This window comes from Haliotis cracherodii, unplaced genomic scaffold, assembly GCF_022045235.1.
Source record: "Haliotis cracherodii isolate W230 unplaced genomic scaffold, xgHalCrac1.p SCAF_1, whole genome shotgun sequence".
Classification (NCBI taxonomy): Eukaryota; Metazoa; Mollusca; class Gastropoda; order Lepetellida; family Haliotidae; genus Haliotis; species Haliotis cracherodii.
The window spans coordinates 30,852,664-30,874,580 of NW_027266264.1; the positions used below are offsets into that span (position 1 = coordinate 30,852,664).

Consider the following 21,917-nt stretch of genomic DNA (forward strand, 5'->3'; position numbering starts at 1 on the left):
AAAGGTTTCTGATGAAGACGTGGATGGGGTGCACCGTCTTGGGCCGCTGATCGCGGCACAAGCAGTCATCTAGGGGGTGTGTCCGGTGCAATTCCAAACTCCGCAGTCGTCAGTCCTTGCACGGTGGTCAATCTGGGTCGTCTCCAATGTTCCCACGCCGTGGGTACAGGAGTGGGGGTCCTGCAAACCAGCGCACTCACACCACAGGTGAGGCTGCTTTTTGTGTGTTTTGTCCTTATTTGTATTTTGACAATTATGCATTTAATTGTCTGTCGTGTATTCCAACCTTGTGATACATGCTTACGAATACTGGAATTAGGTCACGCGCCTAATGCATACATTTAGTAGGCTTGCTCGGGGATATACAGTCTGAATGAAATTAATTTCCCTCTTTCGACTGTTTAACCTGATCTAAGATTTAGCTCACGCGGATACAGTGTTCTCATCCGCTGCGGCGATGAAATACCTATCCAGTGGGGCCGTTTGGAGTCACCAATCGTTTTGGCAATGACGATTGAGCCTTACGGTATGCGCATGACAGTGCTTTGGTATTCCTATACGGTAACGCCTAGCTAGGTGCATGCTCATCGAGTGCTTCCGCCTTGGTGTTTACTTCCGCTGGTCGGAAGGAACGCTAGCAGTCAGGATTCGGGTTGTAGGTGCTCCCCACTGCCTACTGTGGTAGTCAGCCTCAGTGGTAACGTATTACTTAATGTAATTTGTAGAATTTTCCTATTCGGAATATTCTATAAGTAATACGTTACCACTGGGCTGCTGCCCGCCCGTCCGTCCCCCGAGCACTTGCTCTCGCAGGAGACAAGAGTGAAGGGTGTCACATGGCAGCTAGGTGGCTACGCACGTGCTGCATGAGGTAATTGAGATCTCTGTGGTAGATTTCGCTATAGCAGCAGTTGTGGGAGACAACAGCCTCGGTATAACAGTGGTAACGTATTACTTATAGAATATTCTGAATAGGAAAATTCTACAATTTTTTTTTGTTTTTTGGTGTAAATTTCTCATGTTTTGGACTTTCATGTTACATCTTTTTTCACTATGAAATCATGTACTGTAAATACCGTGCGGGTCAGATCGAGACCCTCACCCCATATGTTCGGACTGCATTCCTCAAAACTCCATTACAGAGAGAAGATGTTGTTTCTGAACTACAACCTGAAATTATTAACCAACTAGTTTGGTTAAACACTTATCAGAAGTCAGACCTTCAACCATCCCAGTACGTTAAAAGATGGTACCTGTTGTTACCCTGTCTGGCGCTTGGCATTAAGGGGCTAAAACAAGGACTGGTCGGCTCGGAGTCAGTATACTGTGTATGAGTGGGGTTTTCATGTTAAAACTGCAGCATTGTATCTCAGTGAGCTAGCACTATAAACCGGCATCAGTCCAGACTAGTACAAGCAGCCACACAAACACGCACACGTACATGCATGTCGCTATATAAGTGGAATAATCTTGGACGCAACGTTACACCCAATTTCACTTCACCTCTAGTTCCTTGTGATCAGATTTCTTACGAAGCAGAATCTGATTCAAGTACCAGAAGATCAGTGGATAAAGATTCAAACCTTTCTTCCAGCAGTTAGTCATCAAGAGGCTTCAGTTGACCAGTGGCACTTGATATTAGGACTACTCACCTCCGTCCAAGCGTTGACAGTAACTTGTCCCATTCAAGGATTCCTAAGACCATTCATAGATCAGTCAGATCTCAGACTTTGACTACCGCAACGACTGAAGAAATATCTTCATTGGGGGGAAATCAAGTTGAACGCCAGTGGAGCAACTCTTTGAACAAGCTAGATTACATGTGTTCTTTGACGCCTCTATACAAGAATGAGGCGCTTACCTCAACTCAGAAGTAGCATCAGGGCTATGGTCAGCGGAAGAGAAGCTCCGCATCAACCATCTCGAGTTTAAGGCAGAAATCCGAGCTATAGCCCATTGGGCACCTCAGTTGAAAAACAAGTTCGTGATGATAATAACAGACAATTCAACTGCGGCCTTCTACATAAATCACCAAGGAACAACAAGATCTGAAGCCCTTTTGAGATTAACATTTCAACTGTACAATCTCACAGACAGTCTCAACCTAAGAATAAAGGCAAGATACATCCCAGGAGTGTCAAACGTATTAGCAGTCGCCCTGTCCAGGCCACCCAAACCATCACCAGCAGAATGGATGCTCCACACGTAAACATTCCAACTGGCGACAAGTTGGATCTTTTTGCAACTTTCGTCTCACCAGAACTGAATCCTCAGGCTTGGGTCAACGACGCACTGGCAATATCATGGGAGGGACTTCATGCATATGCGTTCCTACCATCAGCACTGACACCTGATATTACAAATGATCAGGCACACCAAGAACCTACTACTGATTTTGGTTGCGTTTTTTTGCCCGACAAGAACTTAGTTTCCACAGCTCGTCGCACTAGCAGGGAAACCAACCTTAAAGCTCCCAAATCTTCTTCTTCATCTTCATACAAACAAGTTCCTCCAAGACCGGACCTCTACACACTTCACGTATGAAACATATCAGATTCAACCTCACTAAACATGCTAGAAGAGGATACTCAACCAGAGCAGCCAAGGCAGTATCCCAAGCATTTTGTAGATCCATGAGAAGTCTTTATGATGATAAATGGAAGAGTTTTGACCTGTTCACAGCAAGTAAAGCCACTTCACCTTGAGTAGCAGAGTTCCTTTGTCACCTAAGAAGCATAAGGAATCTCAGAGGTTCAACATTAGGCACCTACCTGCCTGTTTTAACCATGAGTGATGAAATCGAGCTCACCCAAGTTCGAATTGATAGCCTTATTGAGATCATACAGGCTTGAAGATCAACAAAATAAATTAAGAGCTCCAGCTTGGGATCTGAATGTGATGCTTATGATCCTCTACAACAAGCTGATTTTGAACATCTGACCCAGAAGATGTTATTTCTATGGCCTAAGCCTCGGCAGCCAGGATGTCAGATACATGCGATTAATGTCATCGTACAAGATTCGACAGTGGCAGACATGCATGGGCTCAACTCAGCCTGAGATGGGATTTTATTGCCCAGAATCGGCTACCTGGACAACCAGACAGACAATTTCATGTCCCTACACTCTGATCCATTCATGGAGCAGAGGACACAGAAGTGTGTCATAATGCCCAGTCAGAGCGTTATGTGTTTCCCTGCAGAGGACATGCTCCAGAAGACAGAAAGTAAGAAGACTGTTTATTCCTTTATCTAGCAGAAGTCTCCAGGTCAGCCATCTCAGTCTGGACGAGAGCAGTCATTCTCAGAGCTACAAGGCAGCAGGTCTGGATCCGTCATCAGCGTCCAGCCAATTTGAGGTCAGAGCTATAGCGTCTACCCTAGAGGTTCACTGGAACTGCTCTGATCAGACGATTATGGAAGGTTGCTGCTTGAGATTGGATTGGTCTTCGCGAATCACTACCTCCGAGATTTCTCCACACAGGACGTTGAATTCACAGAATTCACCCATTTGGAATGTTAGTAGTTGCATGCACAACATCTGACTGTGCCTACGAGAAGATACCCACTATATGCAGACTTGGTGACGTCAGGTTACTGCCACATAACCAATGACCGAGAGTCCATGTCCATAATGTAATTCAGAGCATGAGTGACAACGATTGTGTTGAGGTTACGACCTTCTCTTGAAGTCAGAATCGTTTGTACAAAAATCCAAGGAATCTATAAGATATGTTCCTCTCTTTCACCAAGGAGGAGGGGGCACGGGTGGCCCAGTCTAATGCGCCGCGATTAGCTGTGCAGAGTTGCATCCCTTTGGTACGTCAGGAACCTGTGATTGTGGGTTCGAATCCCGGTTCGCACCGATTATGGTTCTAGGTTTGTCAGCACCATACCCGTGCTCGTGGGTTTCATCGAATCGGTAAACGTCTGAGACCTGCTTCACTTCGGGCTTTCCTCCCACATTAAGCTGACATACCGTGATATGACTGGAATACTGTTAAAAGCGGCGTTAAACCCAACTCACTCACTCACCAAGGAGGAGGTGGTACCCCACTGTGATGTAAGAAGAAATAAGATTATCCTGTCCCATGGGTTTCATGAACAGATCTCAATCTGAACCACGCACACTGGTGGAACCAACCACCTTTCCATGGGATTAGTATGAGTCAGGATAAGGTAAAATATGTATTTTTTGGAGTAAAAATGTCATTTATTCTTATCCTGACACATACGAGAGAGCACCCACCCAACCGTCCCCTCATCCCCCGATGTGTGTTTCAACTGTTAGGTAAGGGAAATGAGAGAGTGACAAGTTACCGGCCCTGGTCACGTGCTTCCAGTGTTTTTTCTGTTCTCTGGGAATACAGTACAGGAAGTTTCTACTACCTTTAGGAAATGATATGAGAGAAGCAACTAGTATGAGTCAGGATAAGTATAAGTGATATCTTTACTCGAAACAAAACATTCATGTGTATTTTCTTGTAATTAACAATTAAAAGTCTTAAAAAAGTCTGTTGAGTCCATCTTCATCCCACCTGAACACTTTGTATCTTCAAAATCTCATTATGAAAATATGATGATAGTTATGTTTGCCTTTGAGTGTATTTGTGATAAATGTGTCTTTAGAGCTTCCTCAACTTTATCCTGCCGTTCTCCTGGAGGTTCACATACGTCCCGATCCTTTCCGTGTCTTCCTTAGAGCTACTGGAAGCCCCCGGTACCTTCATGATGGGATGTAACAGCAAGCACCTGGAGGTGGTGGATCAGGTGGGTACCTTGATGATGTCACAGCAGGCACCTGGAGGCGGTGGATCAGGTGGGTACCTTGATGATGTCACAGCAAGCACCTGGAGGTGGTGGATCAGGTGAGTACCTTGATAATGTCACAGCAGGCACCTGGAGGTGGTGGATCAGGTGGGTACCTTGATGATATCACAGCAGGCACCTGGAGGTGGTGGATCAGGTGGGTACCTTGATGATGTCACAGCAAGCACCTGGAGGTGGTGGATCAGGTGAGTACCTTGATAATGTCACAGCAGGCACCTGCAGGTGGTGGATCAGGTGGGTACCTTGATGATATCACAGCAGGCACCTGGAGGTGGTGGATCAGGTGGGTACCTTGATGATGTCACAGCAGGCACCTGGAGGTGGTGGATCAGGTGGGTACCCTGATGATGTCACAGCAAGCACCTGGAGGTGGTGGATCAGGTGAGTACCTTGATAATGTCACAGCAGGCACCTGCAGGTGGTGGATCAGGTGAGTACCTTGATGTCACAGCAGGCACCTGGAGGTGGTGGATCAGGTGGGTACCCTGATGATGTCACAGCAAGCACCTGGAGGTGGTGGATCAGGTGAGTACCTTGATAATGTCACAGCAAGCACCTGGAAGTGGTGGATCAGGTGAGTACCTTGATGTCACAGCAAGCACCTGGACGTGGTGGATCAGGTGAGTACCTTGATGTCACAGCAAGCACCTTGAGATGGTGGATCAGGAGGGTACATCCATGTGACAGCAAGCACCTTGAGATGGTGGATCATGTGGGAACCTTGATGTCACAGCAAGCACCTGGACGTGGTGGATCATGTGGGTACCTTGATGTCACAGCAAGCACCTGGACGTGGTGGATCAGGTGGGAACCTTGATGTCACAGCAAGCACCTGGAGATGGTGGATCAGGTGGGTACCTTGATGATGTCACAGCAGGCACCTGCAGGTGGTGGAGGTAGTGGATCAGGTGGGTTCCTTGATGATGTCACAGCAAGCACCTGGACGTGGTGGATCAGGTGGGTACAATGATGTGACAGCAGGCACCTGGACGTGGTGGATCTTGTGGGTACCTTGATGGAGGTGGTGATGATACAGCTATAATCTGGAGGTTAGCAGCAGGGTAATTTTAGAGCCAAGGTGGAGTGGGTCAAGTGAACAGCTTCTCCTTATAATTAAAGAACTACTTAGAACAATTGCTTCATCCATGTTTGCAGGTGGAGGGACTAGTGGTTGTCAACATTGATGAGGGAACAGTAAAGATCAACCCAGAACCTTCAGACAATGGAGGTGTTGAGAAGACTATCCCTGATGTTCCAGTTGAGCCTGCACAGTTGTTCAGGAAATTTGCCAAGGGTCTTCGCTACCAAACAGACCTCAACGATGTGCAGAGGTAGGTCAAAGCAGGATGCCGCCCTGGTGGAGTCATGTTGGGTTTCCCAGCACACTAGATTACTTGGGGCCAACTTTCCATGACAAATGGGAGTGCTATAGCATTTAATTGTTATCGAGGAGTGTTGGCCAGTTATAATCAGTTAAACGTCTCTATGCTCTGGAGGATGTTTCATTGTGGCAATCATAAGAAAATTGGGAGATATTTTGCCATGAAAATATGGCTTGAAACATTATGATATTCTCAAGATACTATAGATGATATTATCGATAATTTCATTAGAATTAAAGTATGAATATGAGAATGAGCTTCCATAGTTGAAATTTTGACACACTTTGTCTTTGAAATATACTGAACACAAATAGTTAGGACCATGAATATATTTTCAAGGAAATATGTTTATAGTGAGACGCAATTTCATATATATATTCCCGAAAATATTAATGATCCCCAACCTTTTTTTTCAGTATATTAATACATGGTCGTGAAATGCTCAAAATTATCCATTGTCTTTTGTCACAGTGTCCTCTAAAACTACAGTAAAGTAAACTATGGTTATAACGAACACGCTTATAACGAACTGACGGTTATAACGAAATATGTTTTTGCTGTATATATTCCGTACATTTGCTTATAACAAACTGCGGTTATAACGAATTAAAATTACTGGTCCCTTTGAGTTCGTTATAACTGTAGTTTACTGTAGTTAATTCTGAATTGATATTTTCTGCAGCTCATGTCTTCCATTGTTTAATCGGTTTGACCAAGCAGTATTCTTGATGTTGACAAAAATAAAATATATTTGCAAGAACTTACTGTGTTTGTCTGAACTGGAACTTTGACCTTGTTTCTGACCAGACCCTTCAGCTACAACCTGAATGAGGAGAGGAAGTACAGATCCCGGAAGATGCACCAGCTCAACAGGGAGATAACTCTGGCCTTCCTCGAACTCATGGTCAACCTCTTCAGGTATTAAACAGATAAATGTGCCAAGTCAGCATGGTATTACTGGTATGCTGCAATACCCTTTTCAAATATTATGTATTGCGATATGTTGGGAAAAAATATAAGTTTTGTTATTATTTGTACTTTTTAGCCTAAAATCTGCACTGAAATTCATTCACAAATGATGTTTCCTTTCAAACCTTAGTGACACAACAGCAGAAATGTGAAGTGATTTTTTTTTCACATGTTGTTATCTCCCCTGTATCCATGACAACAAAATGGCGGCGGTTGATCATGTTGAGTACTATTTACTTTAGTATGTTGAAAATAGGATCAGCATCTACAATCAATCTCAATCACTGTCAACCGCTATAGCACCCGATATATAGCAATATGTATCGCAATACAGATGCTTGTAGTATATTGCAATCTAATTTTTGGGCCAATACACAATCATGTACAGACCTACAAATGGGACTAATGATTTTCTCTTCAAATGGTGCAAGAAGTATTTTTTTTTTAAAAGATCTCTGTGAGCTGTGATTATACGTCATAGTGAGGACAAGAGCATTAAATTTATTTATCTGTAATACCGAGTACTGGTATTGTTACGGGTTGAAACTCAAATTGTTATGCGAAGGTAATCCAGAAACCGAGTCATACAGAACTAGATTGTAAAATAAATAAGTAACCACAAAAGATCACGAATAACGAACAAATTATTTTGAAACACACAAGATTTGGCTTACAGTCATGAAAGGCAACGCAGTGGGACAAATATGCCGCAGCAACAGTAAATAACAGGCCTTATTACGCAAGTCAGTGCACTCATGAAGTACATGCTCCATTCTTGAATCCAGGCATCTTCCCGTTAACTGACTGTAAAAGTCCGGTTTCAAACCCTTGCCGAACTAGGCTGGAATTTCTGGGCTCAACCGTAGGGTCACCAGGGGTTATTACAAGTTATGTCCCTCCTATTGACCATTCAGACTCCACCTCTCATATCACTTGCATTTGCTTCAAACAAAGTGGCAGCGCCCAGTGAAGACGATCTGATTGATAAATAATCTATATTGGGATAAAACGGGTCTCTTCTCTGTGATGTGCATCAAATCACGTGAGTACCTTGATTAAAAACATGAAATGATTTGGAAAATATCTGTTGATGCCGAGCTGGCGTTACACATGCTTTGCAAATCAGGCCATCGGCCGAAATCTGCACAGCTGTTGACAAACCTGATTTCGATTTCCTTACACAATTTTGATTGGACTATGCATAGACTCGTTAGTCCAGCCAATTATAACTCCATTATTCCAGCCTGGTTTGGCAAGAGTGGAAACTGGACTTAATAGTCAGTTAACTTCCTTGCCTGTCGCATTTATCTTGCTCTTATGCAGTCGACCTTCTAGAAACTGTTATTTCGTGAAGCGTCTAGGATGAGGTGGTGAATTGACACCTGTACTGTAAGCAATTCCTCACAGCAGACCTCTCTATACCAGTGCTCTCTACCACCTAAGGAAAGTGTCAAGCTCTGGCATGGAGCTTGGACTGTAAACAACTAAGGGAGATCACTCTATTTCACAACCGCTTCAATAAACAGCCACTAACAGCTAATGGTGTTCGAAGTTTGATAATTCTTGCAAATATAAGTATATGATATTGTTTCCCACCTTTAAATAATAATTGATTTTAGTCTGCTTAAATTCCCACTGTACTGTTCTTGTAATATTCACAAATAAATAAATTAGAATATTAGAATATACTTGACCATTGTTCTATTCAGGGGAGTGATTCCTGAGCTCAAGTTGGATCTGTGCAAGTTTAATGTTGAAGCCTTCAAGGAAACAGTTGCTGAGGCAGACAAGCCATTCTATGATAAGGTAATAAAGTAACCACTATACTATCTATACCATCTATACATTCTCACACATTGGGCAGAGGGATAGCCTAGTTGAAGCTCATTTCTGCTATCCTGCTATGATATTGCTGGAATATTTCTTAAACATTGTTACAAGTTGTGTCAAACCATTTTCACTCACTCCCTTACTCAAAGGGGATACGGATGCCTAGTCCACTAAGGCGCCGCAATTCGCTGTGCAGAGTTGTGTCCCAGAAACCTATGATTGTGGGTTCGAATCCCAGGTCAACTCGATTATGTTTCTTGGTTTGTCAGTACCATACCCTTGTGAAAAGTGAAAAAAGTCTGAGACCTGCATCACTTCGGGCTTTCCTCCCACATTAAGCTGACAAGCCATGATATAACTGGAATACTGTAAAAAGGGGTGTTGAACCAAACTCACTCACCCTTTCTCAAATAAATTTGTATTAGCAGTTTGTGTTGTTTAAAATGTATTTTGACATATTGTATTTTGTCTAACAGTGACATACATCATACAAATGATGAGGTATCAACAGTATATTGAGTCAAGTTGATATTGAGTATTAACATATCTTAATTAAAAGTTGACATGACTGAACTTTTTTGCCTTTCATGGACCTTAAAGATAAGATGTCCTTGAAGAATCACTAATGCCCATGCGTTTGGTCTTTGGGATACTTAGGTGTGTCTATGAGTCATTTGGGGCGGTCGGGTAGCCTAGTGGTTAAAGTGTTTGCTCGTCACGCCGAAGACCTGGGTCGAATCCCGACATGGGTACAATGTGTGAAGCCTATTTCTGGTGTCCCCCGTCGTGATATTGCTGGAATATTGCTAAAAGAGGTGTAAAACCAAACTCACTCACTCACTATGAGTCACTTACCGTTATATGCCGGAACCTCGTCCCATGGCCAGTACAAATAGAAAATAACTACATGTACATGTATTTGGAACTGAAGGGGTGCATTTTCTGATTTGGCAAGTTTAGTTAAGTAATTTAGTTTAGTTTAGTTGAAAATATCCAGAACATCCAATCACCTTAAAAATTCTGAATGTGTGAATGTTCAGCATGTTTTGAAAAGGGCGGGGTACCTGCGCCCCCAGTTGGGATCAGTGTAGGGTAGAGGTTGTTAGTATTTAAGGTCAGTGCATTGACAGGTACGTCTATAGCTTATACTCACATTTTTGTTGTTGTTTATTGGTATACTTATCAGTGTCCTTCTCCAGCATTCTGAGGGGGCACGGGTGGCCCAGTCGTCTAAGGCGCCGTGACTTGCTGTGCAGAGTTGCGCCCCTTAGGCACGCCAGAAACCTATGATTGTTGGTTCGAATCCCGGTTCGCCCCAATTATGTTTCTAGGTTTGTCAGCAACATACCCGTGCTCGTGGGTTTCACCGAAGTGGTAAACGTCTGAGACCTGCATTATTTCTGGCTTTCCTCCCACATTAAGCTGACACACCGTGATATGACTGGAATACTGTTTAAAGCAGCGTTAAACCCAACTCACTCACTCATCCAGCATTCTGAAGATATACAGGAAGCATGAGAAGGAATTTTTTACTTATAAGCACATGATATGCAGTGTGACACAACTTTCTTATTTTCCGTAATTGCAGGTTCTCCAAACTGACATGTTCAAAAACTTCCTCTCAGAAAGGCTTAAGGAGAAGCAGGATTTTTGGTCAGATTATGAAGCGAAGACAAGGTCTCATTTTAAAAAGGTTGGAGGCCTCTTAGACAGCTCTACAAATATGGCTACAAGGTATTAAGACGTACAACACATGTGAGTTTCTTGAGCTAAGAGAGAGGATATTTAGTTGAGGATATTTAGTTTAGAGGATGTTTTGAACAGGAGATAATGTAGTCATCAATGGATGCAAGGTCATTAAAATAATAGATCTTCTGAGGACATCAAATTACAGAACAACCTTTCGCAAACTTTGACCGACCAATGCAATGACTAACAGGAAGTTGACATTAGCTTATCAGAGACAGCTTTCTCAAGCTGTACATCATTAGTTTTCAAAATGAGAAAATTCTCGATTTCAAAATATCTAATAGATGGTCAAGATTGTGTGGCAGTATTTCCCATGTGATATGAAAAGTCTCGTCTCAAACTTGAATATTCACTTATATGATCTCGTAAGCGACGCCTGTTTGGTCAGATGAAGAGGTTGTTTTGACGTTACCTGTAATGGGATGTCCTCAGATCTTTCTGTAGCTGTAGTAAGCTCTAAGATCTGATTTTAATGAGATTGTTATCAGATTCTGTCTGTTCTAGTTTTGGGGGGCACGGGTTGCCCAGTCGTCTAAGGCGCCGCGATTTGCTGTGCAGAGTTGCGTCCCTTTGGCACGCGAGAAACCTATGATTGTGGGTTCAAGTCCCAGTTCGCCCCGATTATGTTTTTAGGTTTGTCAGCACCATACCCGTGCTGGTGGGTTTCACCTAAGTGGTAGATGTCTAAGACCTGCATAAGTTCGGGCTTTCCTCCCACATAAAGCTGACATGTCGTGATATAACTGGAATACTGTTAAATGCGGCGTCAAACCCAACTCACTCACTCAATCACTGTTCTAGTTTTGGGATCTATTAAATCGCTATTATGTTGGTGACATCTACAGTCAAGTCTCCTTATTCAGAGGGGGCACGAGTGGCCCAGTCGTCTAAGGTGCCGCGATTCGCTGTGCAGAGTTGCGCCCCTTGGGCATGCCAGAAACCTATGATTGTGGGTTCGAATCCTGGTTCGCCCAGATTATGTCTGCAGGTTTGTCAGCACCATACCTGTGCTCGTGGGTTTCACCGAAGTGGTAAAGGTCTGAGACCTGCATCACTTCGGGCTTTCCTCCAACATTAAGCTGACATGCCGCGAAAAACTGGAATACTGTTAAAAGCGGCGTTAAACCAAACTCACTCACTTACCCGTTAATCAGACACTTGTTAGTCCAACATTTGGCTTTATTCGACACTGGGAACCGATTAAATAAGTGGTATTTAGACCCGTTAATACGACATTCTCGCACTCCTACTCCGACACACCTAATTTGCAACAATTTACCGAAATCACTCATTAATCAGTCCTTATTAATCTGACACAGTGATCAGCGTACTCTGTGGTACGTGAGTAAACAGCCCCATGTTATGATGAGAGACGAGTCGGCTAGTAGTTGCATTTTACAATGGCTGCAGAGATAAACTTGCTTAACAATAAACAATTAATGCTTTAATATAAACAAAACAGGATTAATCACATGCTTAGATTACCTCAGTCTCATTATAACCAGATACAAGTTCTTGCTACCACTGAGGACATCCCATTACAGGTCACATCAGAACGACCTTTTCACAAACTTTGACTGACTAATTAAATGAAATAATTTCATTTATCAGACATAATTATATGCAACCAACCATGTTGGCTTAACAGGACTTGTCTGTATATAGAAATTATTCAGTACGGTTGTCCACCACAGATATGCCTTGCTTTGTCAGCACCACACCAGAAGTGCTTCTGCAACCTGCATCACTTTTGTTTTCACCTGTGAAGATCTGGGGTAGAATCGGTCTTCAGCAACCCATGCTTGCCGTGAAAGGTGACGATGCTTGTTGTAAGAAGCGACTAACAGGATCGGGTGGTAAGGCTCACTTAGTTGGTTGATGCATGTCGTCGAATCCAAATTGCATGGATCGATGCTCATGATGTCAATCACTGGATTGTCTGGTCCAGACTATTATTTACAGACTGCCACCATATAGCTGGAATATTTCTGAGTGCGGCGTTAAACAACAAACAACAAACAAACAAACAAACAAACACTTTGGTTTTCATTCCACATCAAGCTGACAAGCCATGATATAACTGGAAGACTTCAATGCAGTTGAATGATCTTGCTTTACAGAAAGAAGCTCCTGCGTAAACAAGTGTCCATCTCCATCTACCAGTCATCTGATCTTGAGAAGGAGTACCAGACCTTCCGATTGCCGGTGCTCACAAGTGATGCCCTCTCCTTCCTCCGAGCCAGTATTGTCTACCTGTCCAAGACCCTGGAGGTGAGACATAGCAGGTCACGTGCAACACCATATGTGGATCATGTACACAAATATTTATGTTTTCCCATGCTTGTCGTAAGAGACAACTTACGGGATTGGGTGGTCAGGCTCGCTGACTTGGTTGATGCATGTCATCATATCCCAATTGTGTAGATCCATGTCCATGTTGTCAATCACTGGATTGTCTGGTCCAGACTTGATCTTTTTACAGACCGCGATCATATAGCTGGAATATTGCTGAACGCAGCGTTAAACAACAAACAAACAAACAAATTATATGTTTTCTTGACCATGTTTATATTTGATCCTCACATACCCTTGAAATTCACTTATTCCCATAAATCAATTAATATTACGTATTCAGCTTCTCCCTGAAACCTCTTTTAAGTTTTTGTCTAAGCTTTACAATTGCAATCCAGTTATTGTTACTTTAAATGTCATTTTTGGCCAACTTGTAAAGATTTGTTCATGTTTCAGTGAGTAATTCAGTATACAGTAAGTAGGTATATGTTGTTTTATTTATCTATGTCACTTATATTCGTACTTAGACCTTAAATCAAATCATGTCTGACACCTCCATTTCAGCTAGTGCCGAAGCAGTCATTTGTATGTAACCAAAATGGTATCATTAATATCACTCATGGAATTCAACAACAGTTATTAGCAATCACATGATAGAGACTTGTTGGACATGTAATTGTGTCCCACTTTTCAGATAGGTGTTAAGGGGAACACTAGGCTCATAGGTTTGAATCCCAGATTCACACTGATCATGTTCCGAGGTTTGTCAAACATACAGAGCTCCAGATAAGCTTTTGGTGTTGTGGGTATTTTACGCATGCATTTTAAAATCATTGGGTATCAGTAATTCTATCTGGGTATTCAAATTTCTGTTACCCACTAGTTTTTACACATGTGGGTATTTAAGTTAAATATTTAAAACCACTACTCAGCTAGTCCCTGCAAACTGATGTCGTGGGGATTCGAGAGCTTTATAGAACTCAAAAATACCACGATACTTCCACAAGAAAGTGTGATGGCAAATGATCATGATGTAACTGTCATCGTGGAGTTTGGCAAGGTTGACGGAATGCCCGTTTATAATTTCAAAATAAGTTGCTGATTTGCTAATCGAATACGCAGGGGTACTTCACAATATTTTGATGATACGCACAAGTTTTATTTTTGTAGCGTATCTGTAATGTTCGTTGCGTAATTGATATGCTTGGATTATATTTTACTGCGTATTTCTGCTTTTCTGATGCGTATTTCACGCAGATACGCAGCTTATCTGGAGCTCTGAACATATAACTGTTCTCTTGGGTTTCAAGCATCACTTCAGGCTTTACTTCAATATCAAGCATTAAATACTGTTCTCAGAACTCACTCAAATATTTTCGGACATACCGTGTTCGCCACAATAAACGCCCAGGGTACACTCAAAATTAGAAATAAAGGCCTCTTATTAGAATATTATTTTGGTGAAAAATGTGTTCAAAGATCGTAAATTTTGTGATTTATGCTGACAGCCTGAAATGTTTATATACGACAGACATATTTTTCCGGAATTTAATTGCCCATAATTAAGGGTGCATATTACACACAAATGCCTATGATACACGAATAAGTAAGTCATGTGTACATTGATCAATCGGAATGGGTGCTAATTGGGATTGTTCACTAGCCAATATATTAGCAAATATCGCCATGGGCGCTTATTAGAGCGGGGCGCTTATTACGTTGAATACGGGATTTATGTGTAATCAAATAAAAAGCTGGTATGTATTACGTTAGATTCCTTTTGAATATTTTACCTATACCATATTCAAGGACATCCGGGTAAGCATGGTGAAGACTCTTATTAAGCTGCCTCAGTGCCATCTTCCTGAGGCAAGGGCGTTAACTGACTATAAAGTCCAGTTTCCACCCTTGCCGAACTAGGCTGGAATTATGGAGTTTTATTTTGGCTGGACTAACGAGTCAGTCTATGCATAGTCCAATCAAAATCAGGTAACAAAATCTCATCTGGTTCATAAACTGCCGTGCAGATTTTGGTCTTTTGCAGGATTTGCAAAACATGTGTACTGTCAACTTAGCGTTAACAGATTTTTTCTAAATCTTTTCATGTTTTTAATCAAGGTGCTCACATGGTTTGATGCACTTCGCAAAGTAAGACCTGTTTTATTACAATAGAGATCTTTATTATCGATGAGATCGTCTTTACTAGGTGTTGCCATTTTGTTAGAGTGTGAGTAAGTTATAATTTAACGTTGCATCAGCATTTTTTCTTCAGACATATAGCGATGAGACCAAGTTGATACATTCACAATTTAGGCATTTATGGAAAGTTATATTTAAAAACAATTTATGAAGCATATTTGGGCATGACCCATTTTGTGAGAAGGAAATGCAAATCCTGATTGGTCAATAGGGACACAGAAGGGACATAACTCATAACAGCCGCTGGTGGTACTACAGTAGAGCCCAGAAATTCTAACCAAGTTTGGCAAGGGTGGAAACTGGACTTTTACAGTCAGTTAACTCCCTTGCCTCAGGAAGATGCCTTAGTGTGTTTGCTTGAACTTGAGCTCTGTTGCAGCACCGTCATTGTTTTCTCATCCACATGCTCATGACAGATGTTTGAGACTCCTACGGAATGTTCTGACATATGAATAAATGAAATTGAAACTATCAAGGTCACTCAGCTTGAACTAAGCGTCTAATAAGCTTTTGTGTGACCTGTATAAGGTCAAGGTCACTAGAAGTCAGAACTTTCTGTTTCAGAGGTGTACTGCATTGGGCATAATGGGTGTCACAATAAATCGAAATATTGATACACAATGTATTGCTATTGGTAAGCACTTAAAGTCAATAAATCGATTGTTAAATTAGTTTCTCATCAATAGTTTTGATTTCAGTCAGGAATATTGATAGTTTCAATTGTATTTACCATATCATTAAAAGACATGCAATGCTGTTCAAATCTGTTTTTCTTTTGATCATGAGTGGTAGTAATTTACACATGGTAATGTGGAAGTTTCTTTTTCTTAAATTATAAGGGTAAAGAAAAAACAAACTAGTCATATCTCAAACTTTACATTTTATTTGTTGTTATGGTCATCACATTCAAAGGAAACTTCAGTTCCAAGGTTTAATTCAACTCTAAAATCCATCGAAAATGATACACTGAAAACTATCGATATTTATCGCAATAGTTGCTTGCAATATCAATAGTTATCGCAATAGTTTCTCTTGATATCAATAGTTATCGCAATAGTGATTTCCAGACTAATAGTCACCCCTATTGGGCATGAGTGGAGTTAACTGTTACCTGATTGGGTGAGAGGGTTCGTGACACATGTTTCAGAGGGGAAAGTTTCGGGGCACTCAGGAAAAGGTGAGGATGGGGCTGTTTTTGTGTTTACATGTAATGCGAACACCTTTGTAGTCATTATTTACAGCTGCTCTCCTCAGTCTCAGAAGACTGAGATTTTGCTGACCTGGCATGGCTCAGTGCATATGCTATCAATCATTGGTTCTCCTGGCTCAGATTCATTCCTTTCAAGGGGGCACGGGTGGTCCAGTCGTCTAAAGCGCCGCAATTCACTGTGCAGAGTTGCGCCCCTTGGGCATGCCAGAAACCTATAATTGTGGGTTCGAATCCTGTTTCGCCCGATTATGTTTTTAGGTTTGTCAGCACCATACCTGTACTCATGGGTTTCTCTGAAGTGGTAAACGTCTGAGACCTGCATCACTTCGGGCTTTCCTCCCACATTAAGCTGGCACGCCATGATATAACTCGAATAATGTTAAAAGCGGTGATAAACACAACTCACTCAAACACTCATTCCTTTCAGACCACAGTGTTTCAACTGTAATATTGCTGACCGTGGCATAAAACAACATTCATTCCCTCTAGCCATGCTAACTGTGTTATTTTACTTTCATTTTCGCCTCTTCAGCCATTAAGTAAGTATGTCGGGCAAGTCAAATATAAATTGCTTGAGAGCCATTCCTCCATGTAGAAGCTAGTTTGCCAGGTATGTGTGCCCTGCATTGTCTTAGCCACGTGTTTGACATCACTTGCAACTCACTGTTATTTTCTAGCTTTTAGATTAGACATCCTTCTTGCCAGAGGGAAAACCGTTAGGATTAATCAACAAAATGTCAGCCTTTGTGCAAACCTGTGTGATAGAGACATGTTTTATAACACACCTTTAGTATCATATCTTCAGTTAGGGGCAGTCAGGTAGCCTAGTGGTTAAAGCCTTCGCCTGTCACCTCGAGGACCTGGGTTCGATTCCTGACATGGGTACAATGTGTGAAGGCTATTTCTGGTGTCCCTCCCGTGATATTGCTGGAATATTGCTAAAAGCAGCATAACAAGATACTCACTCACTTTCTTCAGTTAGCTGACACTTTTATATAAGGAATGTAAACTTTGAGTCTTGTATGGTAACTTTCTGATAGGACAGGAAACTTTCTCCAGAAATCTATTGCTGCTGGTCGTAAGACTCAATTTAATGGGTCAGGGGGCTTTGTGACCTTGTTGGTAACAGCAGTAATGTTAGCATGGTCAGAAGGGTCAGAGGTCCTAGGCTGGTCAGTTAACATTTACCAGAACATTTAGCGTAAATAATCTTGACACAGGGATTTATCTAGACTAGACCAATATTTGGCCCCAAGTCTTCAGCAAATGTGGAATTAAGCATTTCATAGTTTGTACTAATACAGTACAACTAATGTTATGGATCGTTAGAGGTGACATGTATTTACTAATAACAGGACTGATGATGATGAGGGGCGAGGGGTACCCAAGTGGTTAGTGTTCGCTCCTCACACGAAAGACCCGGGTTCAATCGGCACATGGGTACAATGTTTTAAGACCATTATGGCTTCCCCCATTGTTATTTTGCTAAAAGCAGCATGAAACCATACTGAAGGCAATATGAAAGAACATTGTTAAGAATCCTCTGAATTATTAAACAACATGATTACAATAGAACTCTAAAAGAGCCCAATTTTAAACAAAATAATTATTCTTTTCCCAATTTGTCTACCATAGTCTCTTAGTTCGGATTCCCAGATGAATCTCTGGGGCATGGCATGATCACTGTAAACTTTTGTCACTGCATGAGAAACCCACAGCATGGAAAGTGAAGCTGTTTGTGAAAAATATTGATTTTTGATCAGACCTCATGATGTCATCTGTGCAATTTGAACAGGAACATTTATCGACCCGTGAAGCTCTTGGGTAGAAGAGGTCTTCAGCAACCCATGCTTGCCATAAAAGGCGACAATGCTTGACGTAAGAAGCGACTAACAGGATTGGGTGGGCAGGCTTGCTGGCTTGGTTGATGCATGTCATTGTATCCCAATTGTGTAAATCAATGCTCATGATTGACATACCGCCGTCATATAGCTGGAATATTGCTGAGTGCGCCGTTAATCAACAAACAAACATTTATCATGTTTATTTTTCACATCTAACAGAAATGCATTGACTGGGATGCCTTATATAATGGCTGACTTGACCTGATTACATTGCAATTTGAGTAAACCAATCCCCAAATGCATTAACATTGACACTATTTAACATGCAAGATTATGTTTGAATGTATTCAACTTATACATTAAGGCTGAGACGCGGACTCGAGTACCCACAGGACTACCCAGCCCCGTGGTTGATCATGTGATATATTGTTTATTGACAAATAATCTCTCCATGGTTACACTACAAGTCACTAATGTTCACATTTCTTTCTGACTATGCACACACTTCTGACTTTTGTATGTTTTATTGAAGATAAAGCTTCAGTTACTTCAATGTATGCATGTGTAGATTGTTTTATACGTGTATATATTACATATATTGATATCTAAATAGTTCTTACCAGGTAAACAGTGGTAGAAACTAACAGTTTTCGTCCACTAGTTCTTATAATAATGGGGGCGGTCGGGTAGCCTAGTGGTTAAAGCGTTGGCTCGTCACGCCGAAGACCCGGGTTCGATTCCCGACATGGGTACAATGTGTGAAGCCCATTTCTGGTGTCCCCCGCCGTGATATTGCTGGAATATTGCTAAAAGCGGCGTAAAACCATACACACTCACTCACTCTTATAATAATGATAACATGTAGCAAAACCCTTTAGAAGGGCAAATGTCTACTAGTCCTTGTGATACCTTAACTATTGGCCAGTTTGGCAAGCACTATAGGACTAGAGCCTATCTCTAACGCTGGTAAAACAATTCCAATTTGGACATTTCGTACCAATCTCTTGAGACGTACAGCGGGTACCTGGATAGGTACAGGTAATAACTTTCGCTCGTCCCAGCCCTATTATACATGTTATAGGCTGTTATAGGCTGTTAGGAGCTTATCCGCACTCGATGACCCCAGCAACCCTGTTGCTAGGCTGAAGTCACATGGCATTGTTTTGCCGATTGATCTTGCAACAAAATTACACAAATTAGGTCATCAAGTATTGTGACGTGATTGTAAACATTCATTCTTTCTTTCATTCTTTCTTTCTTTCTTTCATTCTCTCTCTTTCATTCATTTCTATATCATTCTTTTGATAAGTTGCTGAAGCACGACAGTGAAACCTCTTTAACTCAGACGCCTGTAACCATCTTAACTCAAAGAATTGTTTTCCCATTAGGTTTCTGGAGATGAATAAGATCCCAGTATCTTCTGCTTGTTAAAAGAGTCGACTAAAGAGATTGGGTTCTCAGGCTCTCACTGGTCCCAATGTTTTAAATTGTTGCTCATACTTCTCAGTCACTTGTTTGTCTGGTCCAATCTCATTCAAATCCACTCTTGATACAAATCCTGTCCTTGAAAATCTGGCAAACCTTATATAGGAGGCCCCATCAGGTGCATCCAAATGTTTTTGTAATCAGTTCAAATTTGATACTTCAGGAATGCCGGGATCTTGAACCTCGCGGATGTTATCTGTACTTTAGAGGAATGTTGCAAGCAGCTCAAGGAAATCCCCAAAGTGCAGTGGATGACTTTCTCAGCCTACACTCAATCAATGCCAGACTGGTGCCTACACAGTAAGTATTCATGATGTAAGCAGCTCAAGGAAATCCCCAAAGTGCAATGGATGACTTTCTCAGCCTACACTCAATCAATGCCAGACTGGTGCCTACACAGTAAGTATTCATGATGTAAGCAGCTCAAGGAAATCTCCAAAGTGCAGCGGATGACTTTCTCAGCCTACACTCAATCAATGCCAGACTGGTGCCTACACAGTAAGTATTCATGATGTAAGCAGCTCAAGGAAATCCCCTAAGTGCAGTGGATGACTTTCTCAGCCTACACTCAATCAGTGCCAGACTGGTGCCTACACAGTAAGTATTCATGATGTAAGCAGCTCAAGGAAATCTCCAAAGTGCAGCGGATGACTTTCTCAGCCTACACTCAATCAGTGCCAGACTGGTGCCTACACAGTATGTATTCATGATGTAAGCAGCTCAAGGAAATCTCCAAAGTGCAGCGGATGACTTTCTCAGCCTACAGTCAATCAATGCCAGACTGGTTCCTACACAGTAAGTATTCATGATGTAAGCAGCTTAAGGAAATCTCCAAAGTGCAGCGGATGACTTTCTCAGTCTACACTCAATCAATGCCAGACTGGTGCCTACACAGTAAGTATTCATGATCAGTGTTTAAAATCATTTTAAAACCCAAAAAGACAGTCATAAATGTCCTTGCACATCTTCAAAGTTACCTGCCCGCATTCAGACATTATAAATATTTTTAAAATTAAGAAGAATAAGAGACAAATAGCGTCTTGATTCAGATGAAATATTGCAAACAATTGCTTTAGAATCTACAAGGAGTTATAATAAAACTGAATATGATCGTAGTCTTAAAATTATCTGCCAGACAGTCAGGCAGGTGGAGAAAAATGTCATGCAGCCCGACAGAAAAGTTACCAGCCGTGGGCAGGCGGGCAGGCGGGCAGGCAGCTATTTGGGACACTGTTCATAATGAAAGCAGCTCATGGCAACCCTTACGTAAAGTGTATGGACTCCACCAGTGCCAGATCACTACTCTGTAATGCACATGGCACATCTTATCAAAATCTCATGAAACAATCAGTTGTCATTCATGAATGAAATATATTAATTTCACGGATACATGTACCACTTATTATTCCCTGCTCAAACGATTGTTTGTTTGTGTTTCCGTGGCAACAAGTTGGACTTAGGTGTTAAATGAGAGTAGGGTTCATTTCCGGAGCATAACACATAAACTGATCAATATTTCCTCATGAAACCTTGTACACACACCAGACATGCCTTTTTGCTGTTAAGCTTCTTTTGTTTATTATTATTTTTTAAATTTCCAAGGCAACAAGTTAGACAGGTTCATATGACAGTAGGGTTTGTTTCCAGAGCATAAGTCATAAACCGATCAGTATTCCTTCATGAAACTTTGTATGCGCTTCAGGCATGCACTGAACCAGAGCCTTTTGCTATTCAGAGTTTCAAAATTTCATTTTTTGTGTTTCTATTTTGTTTGAGGGTTTCTATTTTGTTTGAGGGTTTCATTTATTGGAGCAAATTTCCTAAACCATTCAATTATTGTTGGTGAAACTGTGTAAGCACATCAGGCATCATACATCATACAACCCTGTTTGGAAGTCAGATGAAAACAGCTTACGAACAACCTGTGCTTGTTTTGAAAGACGACTAAATTTGTCAGATGATCAGACTTGGTGATGTGGATGATTGTGTACCCTGACAGCATGGGATGCTGCTTATGATGCAGCATCACACATCAATTCATGAAATTTTCATTTGTTTTGCTATATTGTTATTTAGGTCTAAGTTAGAGTTTTGAAAATGATATTTCATGTCAAATTATTTTTCCAGTC

At 41.5% G+C, this 21,917-nt stretch overlaps 1 protein-coding gene across 1 annotated transcript in view; it reads left to right on the forward strand.

The window, feature by feature from the left end:
* The window catches only part of LOC139475778 (DENN domain-containing protein 3-like), a 67,455-nt gene that overhangs the window by 22,054 nt on the left and 23,484 nt on the right, over window positions 1–21,917 (forward strand). Inside the window, exons 8-14 of the mRNA XM_071258988.1 lie at window positions 4,628–4,768; window positions 5,984–6,159; window positions 7,018–7,128; window positions 8,889–8,985; window positions 10,598–10,743; window positions 12,879–13,029; window positions 19,952–20,088. Coding sequence (XP_071115089.1) covers window positions 4,628–4,768; window positions 5,984–6,159; window positions 7,018–7,128; window positions 8,889–8,985; window positions 10,598–10,743; window positions 12,879–13,029; window positions 19,952–20,088 — 959 coding nt within the window. The remainder of the gene's footprint in view (window positions 1–4,627; window positions 4,769–5,983; window positions 6,160–7,017; window positions 7,129–8,888; window positions 8,986–10,597; window positions 10,744–12,878; window positions 13,030–19,951; window positions 20,089–21,917) is intronic.